Source organism: Zingiber officinale, chromosome 4B (genome assembly GCF_018446385.1).
Source record: "Zingiber officinale cultivar Zhangliang chromosome 4B, Zo_v1.1, whole genome shotgun sequence".
Lineage (NCBI taxonomy): Eukaryota > Viridiplantae > Streptophyta > Magnoliopsida > Zingiberales > Zingiberaceae > Zingiber > Zingiber officinale.
In genome coordinates, this window is record NC_055993.1 from 107,066,155 (window position 1) to 107,087,375 (window position 21,221).

The 21,221-nt window shown below is 34.4% G+C and overlaps 1 protein-coding gene and 1 long non-coding RNA gene across 2 annotated transcripts; one reads left to right on the forward strand and one right to left on the reverse strand.

The window, feature by feature from the left end:
* Positions 1–1,195: 1,195 nt before the first annotated feature.
* Positions 1,196–2,084, reverse strand: LOC121975928. The gene is made up of 2 exons (XR_006110488.1): positions 1,630–2,084; positions 1,196–1,492 (listed from the first exon to the last, which is right to left on the reverse strand). It is a non-coding gene; the product is annotated as an uncharacterized LOC121975928 (long non-coding RNA).
* Positions 2,085–4,896: 2,812 nt separating this feature from the next.
* Positions 4,897–8,080, forward strand: LOC121977806 (guanine nucleotide-binding protein subunit gamma 3-like). Its single transcript, XM_042530229.1, has 5 exons — positions 4,897–5,157; positions 6,604–6,656; positions 6,766–6,810; positions 6,881–6,925; positions 7,762–8,080. Exons 1-5 carry the CDS (start codon positions 5,041–5,043, stop codon positions 8,039–8,041), a joined length of 540 nt encoding a protein of 179 aa, XP_042386163.1. The 5' UTR covers positions 4,897–5,040; the 3' UTR covers positions 8,042–8,080.
* The last annotated feature ends 13,141 nt before the right edge of the window (positions 8,081–21,221 follow it).

Genomic DNA, 21,221 nt, shown 5'->3' on the forward strand with positions numbered 1-21,221 from the left:
ATAATGTATATTTTATCTAAAAAATTTGATATAACAAAAATCCATATTGATATTATATTAAATTTTTAGTATACAACTAATTTTTAAGTATACTAAAAAAAAATCAGTATAACAAAATTCGACATGAGACAAATGTCATATCATATATAATTAAATTTAGATATCTATACGGTATACTAAAAATTTTAATATAAATTTTATATCGATATCGATACTAAAAATTATAATACAGTGTTATATCGTACCAAAATTTTTAATATACTTTAAATCGGTATATTTCGATATGGTATATATGGTATACTGAAATTTTGAATTTTTTTTCAACCCTTACTTAAGTTGGCTACAAAATCATAGCCAAGTGTGGAAGCTCAACTAGCTCAATCGATTTCATGATCATTTTCTTCACTTGTTCAAATAGTCATCGATCGCCCCTCAAGCTACGGTACAGCGATAGAGGCGCTCCATCAATTCTCAAGCATTCATGATTCAATTCTCAATTACGATGTACTATAAAGCTTTTCCTTTAATGGAATGAAAAATCTAGGATGTTGACTGTTAGGTGAAAAAACTGTTCCATTTATCCTATAGACATTCCAACCTTAAAATAAGACCACAAAAACATACATCCATGAAAGAGAGCAATAAGAAATGGAAATTCAACACCTAGCATATATCAACACTTGAAAGGAAACAACCAGAAATATGTTGCTACCTTGTTACTATCTAAAGGAGAAGAATTCAACACCTATAGCCGTTTTCAAACTAAGAGAAACCACTTCGAATTCCCATCACAAGGTGCAAAACCACAGAATTCATGCTTCATTCTATAGATCTAACTACCAAGAAAATCATGTCCAACTCGAAAGAATCCCAAACATCATTGATTCAATTTCCAAATAAAACTCACTAACCAAAGCGGACCAAATCCCAAATCTAATAAAAATAAGTAAAGCATCATTGTTTCGACCACAATCCAAAATCAAATCCGTCCAAAAATTTGATAGCATTATGAAGAACCAAGAACACTCTCAGAATCGATCGAAAGTCTACTAAATCTATCCTCACAATCCACAGCAAACTGATGAAACAGAAACAACATCAAAGTTGCACTCATGAAAGATCCACAGCTAATCGAGGAAGCAAAACAACGCCAAGATAAACCCACACTTTCCAAATCAATCCTGCAACTCCAAGGTTAACAACAAGGAACCAATAACATCTTCAAAACAACATCAAATTGGGTCCACATATTCCAATCTAACCAGCATTTCAAAAGCAACAGAAGGAACAAAAATGTGATTCACCAAGGTTTAGACCACCAACATCTAGTTGAAACATTCGGAAATAATAGAAGCAAGCAAATCATCTCAAGCTATCAAGGAGAAGAACCCGACTTGTAAATCAGAATCCACATCTTAATGAACCGGTCACGTAACCTTACTCCAAATCCTACGATGCTGTAATTGCGATCCAAAAGAACACTGCGAGGAACCTAAACGGACAGAGAATTACAAAACATCCACCATCCACCAAGTTCATCAGTATTCCCATGAGCAAAAACAAATCGGAACCCGAAAGAACCCCAAGAAGAGGCAGAAACCTCAAGGGAAAATGAATTGCGACACATACCCTACATTGAAAAGAAGACAAGTACATCACCTCCTTCCAAACACCGAATCCAATCATCGACCCCCAAATCCTATGCAGAAAACCAGATAAAAAACACAAGGCGAAGCAAGATCGTCACAGAAACAGTAATTCGCAAACCATTCAATCAATTGAACCTCGTAGGTAATCATTTCAACATCTCCTAGATTCCTCTCCCTTACCTCATGGATCTCACATTATCACGGGGATATGAACTTGCCTTTCCCTTGTCGTTCCCTTCCTCATGCCTCCTCCGGAACCCTTACGAAATGCTACAGCACTGACTGCTATCCCCGTCCGATCGTGTCACCCTCCGCGGAAGTTGGTTGTGATCTGTGGCACGTGACCGGAGCTCAATACGCAGGGTGGAAGCTTCGTCGGAGTAGCGGAGGTGGGGAGGATAGTGACGCGGCGGCGATTTCAGGAGGCTATGAGGAGAATCAGTGAACACTAGGTTTTATACCTAGGTTGTTTAGTATTGACTTAGGGTAATTAAGGTTAATCAACTCTTAACTTAATTGGACATTAACCTTTACCTCCCTCATGCTTATTAGTTCTATCCCTTTAAAATATGTCGTACAAGTTCATTTAAAATCTTAGAAAATTCATAGAAAATTTAGTAAATAAATTCCTTTATTAAGGCTCATGAGACCTTACTTTATTATTATTATTTTTAATTAAATTTTTTAATTAACGCTTGGGAGACCTATGATAGTCTTATCATAAAATTATTATATAAAGATTTCAAATTATAATTGTAAAATAATTATTTTGTGACGTTTTATAATTATTAGATTTTATATTTTTTTACTTTATTAATTATATTAGTGTTTACAAAGATCATAACTTAGCTATGATGATCATCAATAGGCCCACATAAGGTTTCATTGTCCATGTGCAGTAACCATTTCTTATACTATGCAAATGATTTGGTAAATGTTATTCCTCATAAAATGAATCTTTTTATTTTCTTTGGAAATCATGGTTGAGCAGCCGTGAAATTGAAATTGTGGCTTGGTTATGAAATGGGAGCTAGGTGACCACAAACTTAGCCTTGAGTTTAGGGGTAGTTCCATGAGGTAGATCAAAATTTAAATTCTATAATGTATATTTTATCTAAAAAATTTGATATAACAAAAATCCATATTGATATTATATTAAATTTTTAGTATACTACTAATTTTTTAGTATGCTAAAAAAATCAGTATAACAAAATTCGACATGAGACAAATGTCATATCATATATAATTAAATTTAGATATCTATACGGTATACTAAAAATTTTAATATCAATTTTATATCGATATCGATACTAAAAATTATAATACACTGTTATATCGTTCCAAAATTTTTAATATACTTTAAATCGGTATATTTCGATATGGTATATATGGTATACTGAAATTTTGAAATATTTTTCAACCCTTACTTAAGTTGGCTACAAAATCATAGCCAAGTGTGGAAGCTCAACTAGCTCAATCGATTTCATGATCATTTTCTTCACTTGTTCAAATAGTCATCGATCGCCCCTCAAGCTACGATACAGCGGTAGAGGCGCTCCATCAATTCTCAAGCATTCATGATTCAATTCTCAATTACGATGCACTATAAAGCTTTTCTTTTAATGGGATGAAAAATCTAGGATGTTGACTATTGGGTGAGAAACTGTTTGCGTTTCTAGATTCATCCTAATGACCGATAGAAAATTTTGATGAGATCAAATCAATTACCTTCAAAATTAATCAAAGAATTAAATATCTAAATTAGAAATAATCATAGGCCAAATAAGATGGAAGGAGACCATGAACCAAAGAAAAAAAAAGTATTTTTAAAAATAAGTTATGAGTTGAAGTTATGAGTTGAAAATTATGCATAATAAATATAGCTAACTCATCAAAAGTCTAGAGTGTAATTAAATGAGGTCTATTGGGGATAAAATCTCTCCCAATTACTTCCCTTATAATTGCCTTGGGACGGATATGAAGAGGTGTATTAGTGAAATCTTTTGCCACCTAGGATGTAATTAAAGGATGAATTAAATGTAGAGAGTTTGGGGTTTGGGAAGGGATACTAAGCGTGGAATGTGAGTTTCGGGTTTAAGATTGATGATGAAGCATAAACGTGCTCATGTTCTTAAACATCAAGGGCCACATAGGAAGAATCAAATATAGGAATAATAATTTTTCCCATGAGTTTATGGCCCATAGGAAAAATCTAAAATATGGACAGATTTAGACTTTAAGTATGTGTTTAAGTTAGGAGATTTTTTAAATCCCTGCAGTTAACAAGAATGGGTATGATTCAAGCGTGGTACTTACAAATTGCCCAGGCCAATGCTCCATTTGTGCGGCTGCGGCCACACAAATGTTCCATGCCCATCTGTTTCTCTTTATTTTTCGAAGCTTCAACAATCATGACCCATCACATCGATATCAATCACAAAATAATAATAATATTTTTTATTTTTCATAACTTTTTTTAAGGATGAATAACTGACCAAGATCAAGTGGAAGACCGGGGTGGTCCCTCAGATCCTAGGGTTGGGTCGCATAAGTATGGTGCGACTTAAGTTGAGCATAAGTGAAAGGCCCTTGACCCCTTGTTTGATAAGTGTGAGAGTGGGTGAACCTATTCATTTTTTTTTTTAATTGGTATGTGATATTCAATTTGCGTCTTCACCGGAAAAATAATGAAAACTCTTATTTTTTTTACTCACTATATTAGAGTTGTTGTCATTTTTTTTTTCCTTTCCCTCTCGGCCGCTTTCTAACCATACTCTTGTGGTCATAATCCTCCTACCCATGCACTTAACTGAGAAGTTACAACTCAACTATTGTGTTCACCTTCATACTGACTCCAATATCGATCGGACCTCAATCTCCCATTCTCCCTTTCACTTTGCAACGATAGGAGACCGAGCCGACAAATGATCAACCTGATGGTTACCGACCTAGCAAGCGATTGGCCCGATAAAAGACGACCTAGTCCTCATGGAGTCGACCTGCCGTCCGATCTCAACCGGATCCAAAATCTAAGGTTGAAAACTAAGAACGAAATAACTCAATAACAAAGTCCATACTAGAATTCGGATTTATCATAATCACGGTTGAGTCAGAATCGATCGAGCCAAAATCAACCACAAATTTTAATTTCTTTTTCTTTATTATTATTATTATATTTAATTTAATTTAATTTAATTTAAAATGAGTAATTCACCACTTTCTTCTATCTCCTCTTTACTTCAGTGTACCGAGTTGCAGGTCCATTTTTGGAAACCACTTTGGCAGCTGAAGGCAAGTAGGTGAACTTACCGCCTTCCTTTTCCACAGGCCGCAGCTCTCTCTCTCTCTCTACTCCCCAAGACCCCGAGCTGAAGAAGCACCAGCGACAGCGATGGACGTGGAGGCCGTTCCCCATCCCCGATCGCCGCCGCGGATGCCCGACCTCTGCGGCCGCCACTGTCTCCAGGCGCAGCTCCTCCTCTTGACCCGAGAGATTGCCTTCCTCGAGGTAGATTCCTTTTTCCCCTTCCCTTCCTACGATCTTACCCGGCTCAATGCCGATACTAAGATGTAGGATAAGATTGAATGGATCGAGATTGTATGGAAGAGTTTGCTTAAATCTGAAGATGTTTGCTTGTTCATGAGAATGTGAAATGGTTTGATCTTTGGAAGGTAAAAATAGGGTTTGTTTTGCTATCTGCGTGGAGAAGATTTTTTTTTCCTTTCAAGATTCAATCTTTAGGCATTTTTATCAATTCTGTAGATGCATGTAATTTGAGGGGGGGAAGGGAACAAACTAAATCAATAAAAAGGGAAAAAGGCAAAAGGATCTTTGAGTAGACAAGAGACCTGAAGAACAAAGAAGTTACTAGATTAAAGTGATGATGGTACTTCACAAACAGGTCTTGTTTTGCTGTTTGTCCTCTGGGAATGTTACTGCACTGCAGTTCTTCTTCTCAAATGACTTAGTTCTCAGTCTTATATATTATGGAAGTGTTATCATGGTATATAGGACCCAATTTTACTCTTGTCATGTCACAATTTTCCAGAAAACATACACAAATTAATTCTTTTTTTCTTGTCCTGGTGACCATTAGGCATTTTAAAGTGCCCTTGCTATTTTAAAAAGGCAGATAGAGAGGCTATTTCTGTTGGAATTAGTTTTGAATATTCCAAAATTTTAATAAGTCCACATGTAGTAGATATCTGTCAAGTATTGTTTGTACTTCAATGGGGTCATAGAGGTGCTTTATGGCTTTGAAGAAATTAACACAAGTGAGCTTGGGTGCCTTGATTAGCACCAACTTCATACCAAGAAGCACTTGTAATGAAGCTTTGGTGCTTGTGCAGGATGACTCTTTTACTTTTATACTCCTTAATTTTTTTTATTTAGTTGGTTCTTATTTTCCTTCTCCAATGCTGAAAGATAGTCTCCCCATAATATTGGATGTGAGACTAGTTTTGTTCTTTTTGTTAGGTTTTAAATGGTATAAATTTCTTGATCAAAGCTGTTATTTTACAATTTTGATCTAATAGTTCTTGAAAAAAAGATAGATTCGCTACCTTTGCGGCTCCCCTAGTACCGGTCCCACGGATATGGAGGGAGGTACATGCAAGTACACAGGCCATAGGCGCATGGTGGGGTAAACCCCAGGTTCCTGAGAATCGAGCCTGGTCATTACGCCAGAGATGTCATGCACCCACCGTCTGCGCTACGCCCTGGGGGCACTCTAATAGTTCTTGAAGCTCATCTAGTAGATCTGTCTTTCTTCTCTCTTTTCCCAAAAATGAAGAAGCATGGTAACTTACTCTGTCACCTTAGGAAAACCATTGCATTATAGAGATTTAGTTTTGGTACATTTAGGATATTCTTGTTGTATTCGTTTTCTTCAATCAGACTTTCCTAAGCAAGTTTCTTGTTAACGAAAGAGATAATGAAACTTTGTTTTTTCAGGAGGAGATACAATCCATTGAAGGAATCCAACCTGCATCTGTGTGTTGCAAAGAGTATGTTATATAAACTCTTTTTATTTTATAAATTTAAACAACTAAAGTCGATAAAATGTCTTTAACAAAACCCATCACATTTTTATTGTCATTTCTTTGTTAATTTTAGGGTTGAAGAATATGTGGGGATGATCCCAGAGCCCTTAATCCCAATGTATGCTACTTCAAACTTGCTTTTATTTTAGAGGTTCTACTTTTCTACTTACCCCATTTCTTTCAATCAGATATAAGAAGAGAAAAAAGAAATCTCGCTTTTGGAGGCGGCTCTGGTAATTTCTAGTTCTTCTTTCTCCTATCCACTCGAAATCTTTAAAAGTCTAATTCTCCAAGGTTGGTGTTGTGAATTTTCAGATTTATTCTATTTTGTTTCTCATTTATATCTGTTTTTAGTCCTCCAACTATAGAATTTTCAGCTGTGTTATTATTTAAAATATTGATTCTATCAATCTACAATAATTTAGACCATCTATCTTCGATAAAATGTCCTATTGAAAGGTTAGCAATATCTTGTCATAGTTTAAGCTTTAGAATTCATGAATCAATTGGCTTTATTAAAACCTTATATTGGCATACTGGTTTGTCTTTGAGATATTTAACTAGCTTTATAATTGGCATTATCAGATTTGTCAAATCCTGAAATTAAAGTTGCATAATCATGTGTTATGTATCATTTTTTTTTTTGAAGTTCCCATTATTTTACTGGAGTATGATTATGGCCTCTCAAATTTAGTCGATGCAACATTAATCATGGTGATTTAGGATCCTCCACAAAGAGGAAATGTTATCCATTCTTTATGCAACTAGTAGTAAATACTAAATGCAAACAATATGTCGAAAAGACATTTGCTTACCAATATGTAAATAGTATGCAACGCAACATTTAGACAGGATATCGAAACCTTACCGTTTGGTCTTCAAAATTGTCACTGATAACTTGAATTAGCGGAGAGTCATCCAACCACGCAGAGTAACAGTTTCCTCCAATATCAAGAACAAAATAGTTAGACAAATCATCTTTAGCTACAAGATCTAACAGTGATGGTGAAACCTTACCATCTTTATCAGCCGGTCAGCTAACTTTCAAATTGTTGTTTCCCGAGTGCAGCACGATGGTGGTTTGCTTCAACATGCCAACTTGCTGCTCTGGAGCTCCCTTCAGCTGGTTCAGTAGACATTGGCACGACTGTAGACCAACCTGGACTCATCGCTCCACTCACTGTCGATGCCCCTGCAGTGCCTGCAGTTGCTCCAGATTAAAATGTGTGCCCCCAAGTTTGTCATGCCCAGGGTATTCTTGTGGATGTGTTTGCTCATGTTCGAAATGTAGCAAAGTCTGCATTTGCCCAAGGTGCTTGTCCTGCATCAGCTACTGCATCTGCGAGTAAAAGTTTTCGATTGCACATTATTTTTTACACTAATCTTGAGAGAAGTTCGTCGGTAGAGTTATCGATAAGTCGCAAATCGTTCGGCTATCACTGAACTCCATGTAAGTTTATATTCGTCAATAATATCTAATTATTTTTTTTAATCATTTTTAATATATATTAAATGTAGTTTTCTTTATATTTTTTACTAAGATGCATTCAAAATTCCTGTGTTTTGATATAATAGCCTGAAATTATTTATGGATTGTTGTTATAGTCGTATGAGATACAGAATTGGGAGTAACTGTAAAGAAAAACGAAGCCACCCAGAAGGAAGACCTCGATGATCGAACCATGAAGAAGAATATTAGAAGAGGGGAGAGACTTGAAAATACTGTTTTATTTTTCTTGCACACCAAACACTTACACCATCGACCCTTTAAATACACTACAAGAGATAAATATAACATTATACTAATCCCACTAAACCATGTAAGTAGGAATGACTCGTACCACTAACCATGTAAATAGAAATGACTCGTATTACTAATCATATAAATAGGGATGACTCATACTACTAACTTGCTCTTAAGAAATAAAGAAATCTTATCACCACGAATGCAGAGAAGACGTGGCCAACATCACTTTAATTTGTAACACTCCCCCTTAAAGTGATGTCTTCCGAATCAACCCAAGTTTAGAACGTAGGTCTTCGAATGGACCCTTCGAAAGGGTCTTTGTAAAAATGTCAGCGATGTTATCTTCACTTCGAACAGCAACCATGTCGATAATCCCGCTAAACACTTTTTCACGGATGAAGTGATGCTCAAGTTCAATATGTTTCGTCCTTGCGTGGAAGACGGGATTTGATGTAAGCTTGATTGCACTTAAGTTATCTCCATGAATAGGAACCGATCCATCAATGGGTTCTTAGAGATCTTCAAAAAGTCTACGAAGCCAAACACATTCTTGAGCGGCATGGGCCGAAGCTTTATACTCGGCTTCGGTGGTGGACAGTGACACCGAACTTTACTTTTTGCTGCACCATGAAATACTTATTTTTCCGCATAAAAAAACGAATCCGGATGTTGATCTTCGATCATCTAAATCTCCACCAAAATCAGCATCCACAAATCCTTCCAAAGAGAATTTTGCACCCTTCTTGTAAAATAAGCCCATGTCAAGAGTGGAATTAACATACTTCAATATATTCTTTGCCTCCTCGAGGTGTGGCTTCCTCGGTGCTTGTATATATCGGCTAACAACGCCAACAGAGAAGGCAATATCCGGTCTTGTTATTGTCAAATAAATCAGGCTTCCCACAAGGACACGATAGAGATGGAGATCCGATAGTTGTGTTCCTTCGTCACGACGAAGTTTCGTACCTACATCGAGTGGCGTTGACCGCTTCTTCCCGTTTATCATTCCGAACTTCTCAACGAGCTTCTTGGCGTAGCTGGATTGAGACACAAAAACCCCATCATCCAAATTTTCAATTTGTATTCCGAGAAAGTTACTCACCTCGCCTAGCTTCTTCATGTCAAAACGCAAGGATAGTTCTTCTTGAAGTCGAGCAACTTCTGAATGATTGCTGCCCGTTAATATAATATCGTCGACGTATAGTAGAACAACCACAAAAAATCCTTGGCTTTTCTTGACGAACAAACTTGAATCCGAGTCAGATACCACATAACCACAAAATTGTAAAAATTCTGCAATTTTTCCGAACCAGGCTCACGAGGCTTGCTTTAATCCATAAAGTGCCTTCTTCAGCTTGCATGCAAAATCCGGATGACTTTCGGATTCAAATCCGATTGGCTGCTCCATATATATATGTCTATCAAGCTCTCCATATAAGAATGCATTTTTGACATCTAGTTGCCATAGTTTCCACCCGAAATTAGCTGCTAAGGCAAGAATGGTGCGTACCGAAGTCATTTTCGCTATTGGAGTGAAGGTTTCCTCGTAATCTTCTCCATATTTTTGTGAGAATCCCCGAGCGACCAGCCTTGCTTTGAACCGATCTATGCTCCCGTCAGCCTTCCTTTTAATGCGAAAAACCCATTTACATGAAACCGGCTGCACTCCGGGAGGCTTCGGAACTAAGTCCCATGTTTCATTTTTCAGCAATGCATCCATTTCTTCCTTCATGGCAACCTTCCACTCCTTTACTCCTTTGGCTTCTTCATATGAAGAGGGTTCTTCGTCATCAATTTGATTAGCAAGAAAGCATGAAAAAGTAGTGACGAAATTTTCATCTCTATAACGAGGAGGTCGATCAACATTTCTTCTTGGCCGTTGATTGTTTTGAACATTCTCGCCTTGGTCCACACTCCCCCTTTCTTCTTGAGTTTCTAGAGAAGAATTTTCTGGAAAGCGAGACAACGGCAAGGTAACCATGTCAGTCTCTTCTCTAGGTGGCTCTTCAAAGTGATAGGAGGAAATCTCGTCGAAGATGACGTTGCGAGACACAACACATTTATTTGTTGTAGGATCCAAACATCTCCAACCCTTTCTTCGTTCATCGTAGCCGACGAAAACGCATTTAACTGGTTTTGCATCCAACTTACTCCTTTGAGAATCCTGCAAATGAACATAGCAAAGAGATCCAAATACTCGAAAATGCTTCACGTTTGGTTTAACACCATACAACAATTCATATGGTGCCTTGTTATTTGTCGAACTAAGGGGCGTCCGATTGATCGCATGGGCTGCACAATTCATTCCCTCCGCCCACAGCTCCTTGGGCAATTTCTTCGCGTGCAACCAACTCTTACAAGTCTCCACAAGATATCTGATTTTCCTCTCCGCAACTCCGTTTTGCTGTGGTGTATCCGGACATGACAACTCCCTTTTAATACCATTGTCTCGGCAGAAGGAGAGAAACTCATTTGAACAAAACTCGCCTCCATTGTCTGTCCGCAACGTCTTAATTTTTCTGCCTAATTCCCCTTCGACGATTTTCTTGAAGTCAAGAAAAATAGAGAATGTCTCTGACTTATGCTTCACAAAATAAACCCACGTGAACCGAGAATAATCATCTACAAACAACAACATATAATTACCTTCAGAGTAGGATGTAGTTTTTGTTGGACCCATCAAGTCACTATGGATCCGTTCTAAAGGAGTGGTGCATCAAGAGGTTGAGTTCTCAAAAGGAAGTCGATGTGACTTTCCGAATTGGCACCCTTCACAAACTCCTGCATTGTCAATCTTCATGAAATCAGGCAACCCTTCCACCAACTTCTTTTGGATAATGGCCCTCATTTTTGTCATATTTATATGACCAAGTCTCGCATGCCACAAGGAAGATGTATCATTGCTCCTCATCTTCTCGATATAAGAATTTGACGCCGACAAGACAAATAAATATTTCACCGTCGTACCTGTATGAACAACATCGGCCTTGATTTCCTTGACGTTCCGAAGAAACTTCACATCTCGCGGCCCGAAGAGCACGAAATTCCCAGCATCCACCGCGTTTGCAACGGAGAAGAGGTTCTTTTGTATCCCTGGTACATGATACACACTATTGAGAGTGATTGATTCCCCATGGTCATTATCGACAACAATCGTGCCTTCCTTTCAAATTTTATGAACAGTATTATCTGCGGTCAGGATCCCACTCCTGCCGTCGTGTGTCCAAGAATGCGAGAGGATGGACTCATCTCCGGTAATGTGGTGACCGCATCCGGAATCCACGATCCACTCTTTGTTGGTAGAAATTTTCTCGTTTAAACTTCCTTCAGTCATCAAGCAAGGCACCCATTGTGAGTCTTCGATGATTGAGTCTGCGAGAAAACAATGACTCCAATCTTCTTCCTTTTGTTCTTCTCGTTTCTCCGCAACATCCGCATAATTCCCTGACTTCAACTTAACTCGACAATTCCTCTTGATATGGCCGAGTTTGCTGCAACGATAACACTTGAAACTTTTCTTCGGTAACTTCGAAGATTCTCTTTCCGGTTTACTTTCATCTTTCATCGAGTCACCTTTCTTTGTGAACAAGGCATTGCTTGATTCTTCCTTGATGCGCGTTCCGGCCATTTGTCTAGCCAACAACTCTTGCGAGGAGAGAAGATTCTCAAACTCTTCAAGCGACGGTTGTTGAGCTCACCCTTGAATTGAGGTGACAAATGGAGTGTACTCCAGTCGAAGTCCACGAATGATATACCGCTTCAACCGAGCATTCGAGATCTTTTCTTCGGGATTTAGAAGAGAGATTTCCTAACACAAGTTCTTCACTTTCAGAAAAAATTCTGAACATGACATTCCATCTTGCTTTGCAACCGCCAACTCATTCTCGAGTAATTGTAGTCGAGCTTCATTCTTCTTGTTGAACAAACGATCAAGCGTATCCCAAATCTCTCGAGCCGACGCACATCCCATTATATGCTCAAAGATCTCATGTGAAATAGACCTCTTTAAAACAAACTCTGCCTTTGCATTACGTTGCTTCCAATTCTTGAGCGCTTCCGCATTAGCGGGGGCGTCCTCCGGAGCAACTACACCATTGATGACGACGACATCCCATAGATCTTCACCAACAAGATACGATTCCATACAGGTTTTCCAAATCCGATAGTTGGACTGATTCAAGAGCATCATACCAAGTCCCGCAATACGATCACCACCTTCCATATTAAAAACGATACCTTCTTCACCAATGCAACTTGGCTCTGATACCATGTAAAGAAAAACGAAGCCACCCAGAAGGAAGACCTCGATGATCGAACCGTGAAGAAGAATATTAGAAGAGGGGAGAGACTTGAAAATACTGTTTTATTTTTCTTACACACCAAACACTTACACCATCGACCCTTTAAATACACTACAAGAGATAAAGATAACATTATACTAATCCCACTAAATCATGTAAGTAGGAATGACTCGTACCACTAACCATGTAAATAGGAATGACTCGTACCACTAACCATGTAAATAGGGATGACTCATACTACTAACTTGATCTTAAGAAATAAAGAAATCTTATCACCATGAATACAGAGATAGCCAACATCACTTTAATTTGTAACAGAAACAAGTATAGATTTGGAAGCTAAGTACGGCAAGAGGCTGGTAGACTATTCATACTTTGTAACAAGAATTCCTGAAACTAGCAGAGACTAAGTGAACTATGCCATATCTCATGAGATAGACGGGCAAATAAATAATGAACAGAACTGAAAAAAGAAAATAAATAACTACCAAAATTGTTGGGAAAGGAATCCAAATCTTAATGCAGTGGTTAAATATTAACTTCTATAATTATTTCATTAAGAAATGGGTAGGAAACAACAACAACAAAAAGCACAAGAGTCAGAGAGGGGGGTTACTGAACCTGGAGAATGATCAGTGAGCATATAGACTTCAGTTGTCGAGTATGCATTTTCCAGCATTGTTCTCTTCACACACCAATCAAAGTCAGAACCTGAATCACCAGCTGCAAGCCATATCTGATGAATCAATTCAGTCAGTTGCTTAAAGCTGGTAGGGGTGTTTGCTGGTTGTACCTGAAAAAAGCAAAAAAGATGAGCATCCAACGTGAAGAGTTCATACGGTCTATTATCTAACATATATGGATAATGGCACATACCTTAATGCTAAGTGCTTGTTGCCATTTTGCTATGTAAGGTGCTTGCATCTCCAACCGAATGCGAAGGAGCTTTGTTACACGATCACTGACAGATAAATCCCTCAGTTCATTCTTCTGACTCAACTGTCTCTATAAGATTGTGAAGACAGTAGTCCATGAAAAACTGAAAAGATGGAGAAAATCACAAAAACAAAATTAAAGAAGTGACACTATAACAGTAGAATGGGAACATTTAAAGACACTTCTATAGCTCTATGATTGTGAATTTCTGAGAAAGGAAAAAATGTCAACTAAATCATAAGTGAAGCTAAAGATTAGTGCCACCTATTTTCCACGGACTTTAATTTATATATGTATACAAGTAAGGATGGATTCAAGAATTAGAGATGGGTTGAACGCCTGAACTGATCCCAAGTTAGTTGAGTCTATTGAGGATGGTGTAGAAGAGGTCCGAGTTCACTTTACGATCTCATTTTTCCTTATATTTTATCGAATTTAAAATTTTTATTGAATGAAAATTTTCATTATTTATGAAATTGTCTAGTTCATTTACTAGTAATGATATCTAATTCTTAGAAGTTGAAAATTTGAGGGTCGCGGTAGAAGCCTGGCCGGTGACACCGACGTTAGAGAGCGTGTCGCCGATGGTGAGGTAGAAATAGTTGATCCACTAGTGCGGTACGAGGTCGTGCTTGAACGTCACGCACAGACCTCAATCCACAATTGCTCGCCTCTGACATCAACGTAAAGGTACTTCATGTGTAGAGGACACGTCGATCCGATCATGGAAGCCGTGGTCAAGGGCGGCTCTATTGATGACTACGCCTCCAAGGACGAGGGCCATGGAGAGAGTGACCATAGTCGTGAGTGACGACAAGGAAATGAAATTAATTAATTAATTAATTAGGAAGTTCATTGTTCTTTGTACATCCCATTTGTGTTTTTTTATTCATGAAATAAAATTAGTATATAATTGATTTTTTTCAGGAAGGATTTAAAAGGATATTTAGTGTTGAAAACAATAATTAGAATGTCTTTATTGATTCAGTGAAGTAAAAAAATGATTTTATGATGTTTCTGTATAATTTATTCTTCAACTTAGACTTATCTATGTAATTTAATCAGGGCAACTACCGTGTAAGAAAATGAATGGTCGTTTCCAAGTCTGCTTGACCAGAACTGCATGTGCCATTTTATGATTAATCATATGTTTGGACTGGGCTACAGCATAGTCCAGCATAATCTGTATATTATGTTGTGCACAGTGTTGTGCGCACGACTGCACAGTATGCAGCATTTTTTTTTTATTAAGCTTCGGATTAACTATTTAGGATTTTGACTTTATGGTATAATTTTAAATCTAAAAAAATTACTACATTAGATGCACATTTTATATATATATATATTAAAAATATATGAATTTAATTAAAATTAAATTTTAGTCGAGATTTATTTTTATTGATAATTTTAATATTTTTCCTAGACAAATTAAATTTTATCATTAATTTTTAATTATTTTTATTAGTCAAAATTAAATTTAGTCAATAATTTTTAATTTTTTACAAGTTTTGACAATAATTTTAAATTTTTAACTTACCATAGTTAGACTTGACATATAATTTTTAATTTTTTAAATGACCAAAATTAGGTTTTATATAGATCATAATTTTGAACTAGTTAAAATTAAGTTTACTAATAATTTTAAATTTTTTTACGTGTCAGATTTGACTGATAATTTATTATTTTTTTAGCTAAAATTTGATCAATAATTTTTAAAATTTTATTAATCAAAATTTAATTTATTCAGCAAAATTAGGTTTGTCTAATAAACAAAAAATATTTATCAGTTATATTTATTAGCCATTGATATTTTTCAAAAAAATATTTTTTAAAGTTTAAAATTATATTTAATGTTGTACAAACTTTTCCTCTCTAATTTTTTTTTCTTTTTCTTTCTCATTATAATTTTTATACAACAATTTATTCATTCGCGCCCTCTCTTTTTTTTGTGTGTAATTCATCACCTTTGTCTAAAAAAGATTATAAATTAAATATTTTAACTAAATAAATTTGATCCATAATTTATCAAAATTAAAATTAATATTTTAATCCAGATTTATTTTCATAAGTAGTTTTAATTTTTTAAAAGTTAAATTAAATTTGGCCAATAATATTTATTTTTTTATATATGAATAAATTTTTATAGATTATAGTTAAATTTGGTTGTTTCCAATTTTTTTACTGTTAAATTTAGATTTTATTAATAATTTAAATTTTTTTACTTTAAGTTAGATTTGCTTGTTAACTTTTTTTTATTTTTTTATTAAAATTTAATCCAGAAATTTTATTTTTTTATTAATAAAAAATTAATTTACTAACAAAAAATAAGTTTGATTAATAAATTAAAAATATTTATTAGTTTTACTTAATATATTTTTATAAAAATATTTTTAAAAGTCAAAATCATATTTAATATTACACTATTATTTATCTCTAAATTTTATTTCTCCATTTTCATCTTTTATATCCCTATCATTGTGCTCGTGCTCCTTCACAAATTATTATACTTGTTTTTTTTTTTATTATCTTTAATAATCCATCATCGATATTTACCAGCTAAATTTTTTATTAAATAAATTTAATTGATAATTTATAAAAATTAAAATTGATAAAAAAAAATAACTCGGACCATAAAACTCCCGCTAATATAGAATTTCAGATAAGGATATATTATACACACTATATCTACTACTCAAATCTATTATCTCTAAATTATACAATAATAACAATATTACTATGCCCTCGTGACTTGTCTTCATCGAAATTAAAATTCATTGATGAAAAAAATTTAATAATAATTAAAATGTATATTAATAATATTATTATAATTTATTGCTCATTGCTAAATTAGTTGGTATTTTAAATATTTTATTGATTAAATTTAACTTTATTTATTTAATTAATAATATTTATTAGATAAGTATATTACTTTTAATAAATTATGTTTGAAAATTTAGTATAAAAGAATTTTTATTTTTTAAATTTTACTAATAAGAAGTGAGCTTTAGCACAAATTAAAGTTATTAATAAGTGAACGGCAGTCACTAATTCCAATTTCGAAAACAATTTTTTACAATGTATAAATTGTCCATTTAAATTTTATTAATAAACTTAAATATCTCTAACAATATTTTATAAAAAAATTTATTTTTTGAAATATTATTTATTTTTAAATAAAAATTAAGGTCTTAAATTTTTTTTCCTTGTCTAGGATCTCAATAATAATTGAGACGGCCTTGGTTGAGGGAAAATTCTATTGTATGCACTTTTATTCATCTTTATAAGAGGCTATTTTAACAACTCGAACATGTGAAGGTCACATATCGTTGCGTCAAGACAGCTCTTCGATGAAGTTAAAATTAATCAATAACAAAAAATTAAAATATCAATTACAATGAATATTATTAATATTATAATAATTTATTTTTCATTGGAAAATTTAATTAGTATTTTTAACATTTTATTGGCAGAATTTAATTTAATTAATTAATTAAAAATGTTTATTAGGCAAATGTATTTTTTTAACAAATTATGTTCGAAAGTTTAACTGAAAAAAAATTATTTTTCAATTTTATTAATAAACAAGTGACATCACAGTTTCCATTGATAAATATTTTCTAATAAACAAAAAAATATTTATCAGTTATATTTATTAGTCATTGATATTTTTTATAAAAATATTTTTTAAAGTTCAAAACTATATTTAATATTGTACTAGACTTTTTCTCTCTAATTTTGTTTTCTGTCTTTCGTCTCCTTCATCATAATTTTTATAGCTGTATTGGTAATTATTTTGATTGATAATTTATCAAAATTAAAATTAATAAAATTATAAAAAAACTCCCGTTAATATGGATTCGAAGAAAGGTTCACACTCTTATCCTTCTTTGCAAAAAACTATTTTGACAACTCAAATTTATGACCTCTAAGTCACATGAAAGTAATCTAACATTGACTCAAGACACCTCTTCATCAAAGTTAAAATTGATCAATAAAAAAAAATATCAATAAAAATGAATACTATTACTAGAAAGTTGGAAGACGGCCAACCTAGGTGACCCAGTTGCGTAGGCGGCTCTATGTTGTGTTAGGCGGCCTTGGCGCTGCTAGGCGTCGCGGCCTTGCTGCTAGGCGGGCAGTGATGTTTTGGGGGTTTAAACTAAAAGTCAGATTTGTCCAACCAATTAAAGCCCTAAATCATCTTAATCACCATGGAAGGTCTGCCTCTTCGTTTGCTTCTCACGGAAGGTATGTTCGTCGCCTCGGAAGGTCTGAAACTCTGGATTCGTCTCTTTGATCATTTTGGTAAGTTTATTTTGTTTTGTTATTTTTTTTAACTCGAATGTCACGAGACATCTACAGTGGTGTCGGATGCATAGCAAGAGGTGTCCCCAGCCGCTAGAAGCTTCACGAGAGGCGCCTGTAGTCGTTGGAGACGTCGTTGGATGCATCCTACGATGCTTCTAGTGCCAACAGAGGTATCCTGCAATGCTTCCAAAGCCGCCGGAAGCATCGAGGGATGTCGGACGCATCGTAGGAGGTGTTTGTAGCAGTCGAAAGCGTCGAGGGGCAGACGCGTCACACAATGGCGGAGCCAGCCAAGATCAATTACCTGGGTTGATCTCAAGATGTGGGTCACAAACGTTGACACCGAGATCGTCAACGTCGTCATTCTAAGCTAGCCGCTGACGGCGACGTCGCCGCCCCGGGCTAGCCGCCGACGTCGACATCGCCACCCAGGCTAATCCCTAATTTTTCTCATTTTTTCCCTTTCTTCCCTTGTAATTTTTGATCTCACCGTCGTTGGCTACCCGGGCTGTAGCCCAGGTAGCCATGAACTTGGCTCCGCCCTTGGCGTCACAAGACGCATCCGATGTCATCCCGCGATACTTTTAGCGGCTCTGGATGCCTCTCGCAACCCTTCCTGTCCCACCGGAAGCCTTGAAGGATATCGCCGGATGCTTCCTGTGACTAGTTTGCACAGCGTCCGATGGCATCGTGATTGTTGTACTATTATAAATAAAATTTTAATTTAATTAATTCAAATAACTCCCAATTGGTATAGTTCTAATTAATAATAATTTTCATACAATTTAATTAAATTATCTCAATAAAATATATTTAAAATTAAAAAATACTCTAAAATATTATTAATTTATATAAATAAGATTTAAATATATAAAAATATATTTAAAATTTTAAAAATTCTAATAAATATTATTAATTTATATAAATCAGATTTAAATATATAAAAAATATATTTAAAATTTGAAAAATTCTTTAAAATTCTAATAAATTTTATTAATTAGATTAAATATATAAAAAATATATTTAAAATTTTAAAAATTCTAATAAGTATTATTAATTTATATAAATCAGATTTAAAATTTACAAAAAAAATCTTTAAAAATTCTAATAAATTTTATTAATTAAATTAAGATATATAAAAAAAATTATATTCTCAAATTTGTTAATACAATTTTATATCATATAGATGCATAATTATATCTTAATATTTTATATATAATTATATCTTAATTATTTTATATATAATTTTTCTCTTAGACTTGTTAATAATTCTAAAGTTCCTAAATTTATTCTTAAATCACTTTTTAGGTTATCACAATGGTAAGAATTCATCTTCAACAACATCTATCACTCAACCTGAATATGAGATTCTAAGGAAAAAGTCAATGACATTGGATAGGAGTTTAGGACGTTAATTGATCCTAAGAATCTTGATAAAATTAAATGCAAGTTGTGTGGAAAAATGATATCGGAGAGAGTGTATAAGATCAAGGAGCATGTATGAAATATACCTGGAAATGTATTGGTTGTCGAAAAGTATCTCAAGAAGATAAAAATAAGTGAAAATAGACTATTTTAGAAGGGAGGAATAGAAAGAAGAACAAAATAATGGAAGAACAAAGTTGTAGAGTAGAGGTGACTATTTCTCTAGATGAAGAAAAATGTCCTAAAATTGAAGGGATAGATGAAATTAAAAAACCTTTTCCACTTGACCTAATGGATAGATATACATCAGTAATTGTTTCAGAAAATGCAAGTTCAAGTGGGATTAAAGTGCTTCACCAATAAAATATAAATGAAGATCTTTTCAAATAGAGAACTCAACAAATTCAACAATATATTGGGAGATGGGTTTATGAAAATGGATATTCATTCAATGTTGTTGATAATAATAGCTTTAAGCGACTAATGGAGGTAGTGGGTCAATTTGGACAAGGATTCAAGTCTCCAACTCAATATCAATTTAGGAAGTCACTGTTGAAAGCCGGAGTTAAAAGAACAAAGCAATTGCTGAAGAAACATGAAAAAGAATGGCAAAGAATGAGTACTCGATCACGACAAATGCATGGAGTGATAGGAAAAGAAAAAACATCTTAAATTTGTGTGCTAATTACAAGGAGGGTACTAGATTTTTAGAGTCTAAAGAGTCTTCAGGCGAGGCATATACAATTGAACTTCTTTTTGAGTATGTTGAACAAGTAAAAGCTCAGAATATTATTCAGATTGTAACAAATAGTGCCACCAACAGTATAACCGCAACCAAATTGATGAGAGAAAAATGATATGGGATCTTTTGGAGTGCATGTGCAACTCACACTATTAATCTCATGCTTGAAAGTATTGACAAACATACACGATATAACAAGGTTATTGAACAATCCAAGTCTTTTACCATTTTTATTTATGTTCACCATAAGATTTTATCGTTTATGAGAAGTTTCACAAAGAAGAGAAACATAGTCCAACCAGGAGTTACCAAGTTGCATCAAATTTCCTTACATTGCAAAGTTTGATTAAAAAAAAATCTAGTTTAAGGGACATGCTTACAAGTGATATGCAAGAAAAATGCAAATGGTCAAAAATAAAAAAAGGAAAATTGGCTTACTCTAATGTGATGAGCATGAGTTTTTGGAATGGTGTGACACTTTATTTAAAAATATTTACTCCTTTGATAAAAGTTCTTGGATTGGTAGATGGAGATAGAAAGTTGTCTATATATATTGAGTATCTTCCTTCTATTTCTATTGTATATTGTCCTTTACTAAGGAACTATAGGTCAAGGTGTTTGGCTTCAGTTCAGACCAAGACTGACGCAAAGGCTTCATACTGACTTGACCCTCTATTTTCCCTTGTCTATCTTCTCTTGAACTCAAGCTCAGACTTTACCTAAACTCTCTTGAACGAATGAATTGAATCTATATGGGGAGCTTCTTTAAGATAAAGAAGATATCAAGGTGACCATAAACAATGTAGAATCAAATTATCAGCTTATCATAATAGTTATTGAGTAAAAAATGAGGAATAGACTTGATACATCATTGCATTCCACTTTATTTTTATTAAATCCCTATTTTTACTATAAAGCTAGTTCTATTGCTCTTATAAGGAAGTCGCGGCGGAGATTTTTGATTGCATAGAAATTTTGCATGCCAATTAGTTAGATCTACAAAATATAATTATTAACAAGAAATTTGTAAAATACAAAGACAATACTTGGTTATTTGTTAAAACATTGGC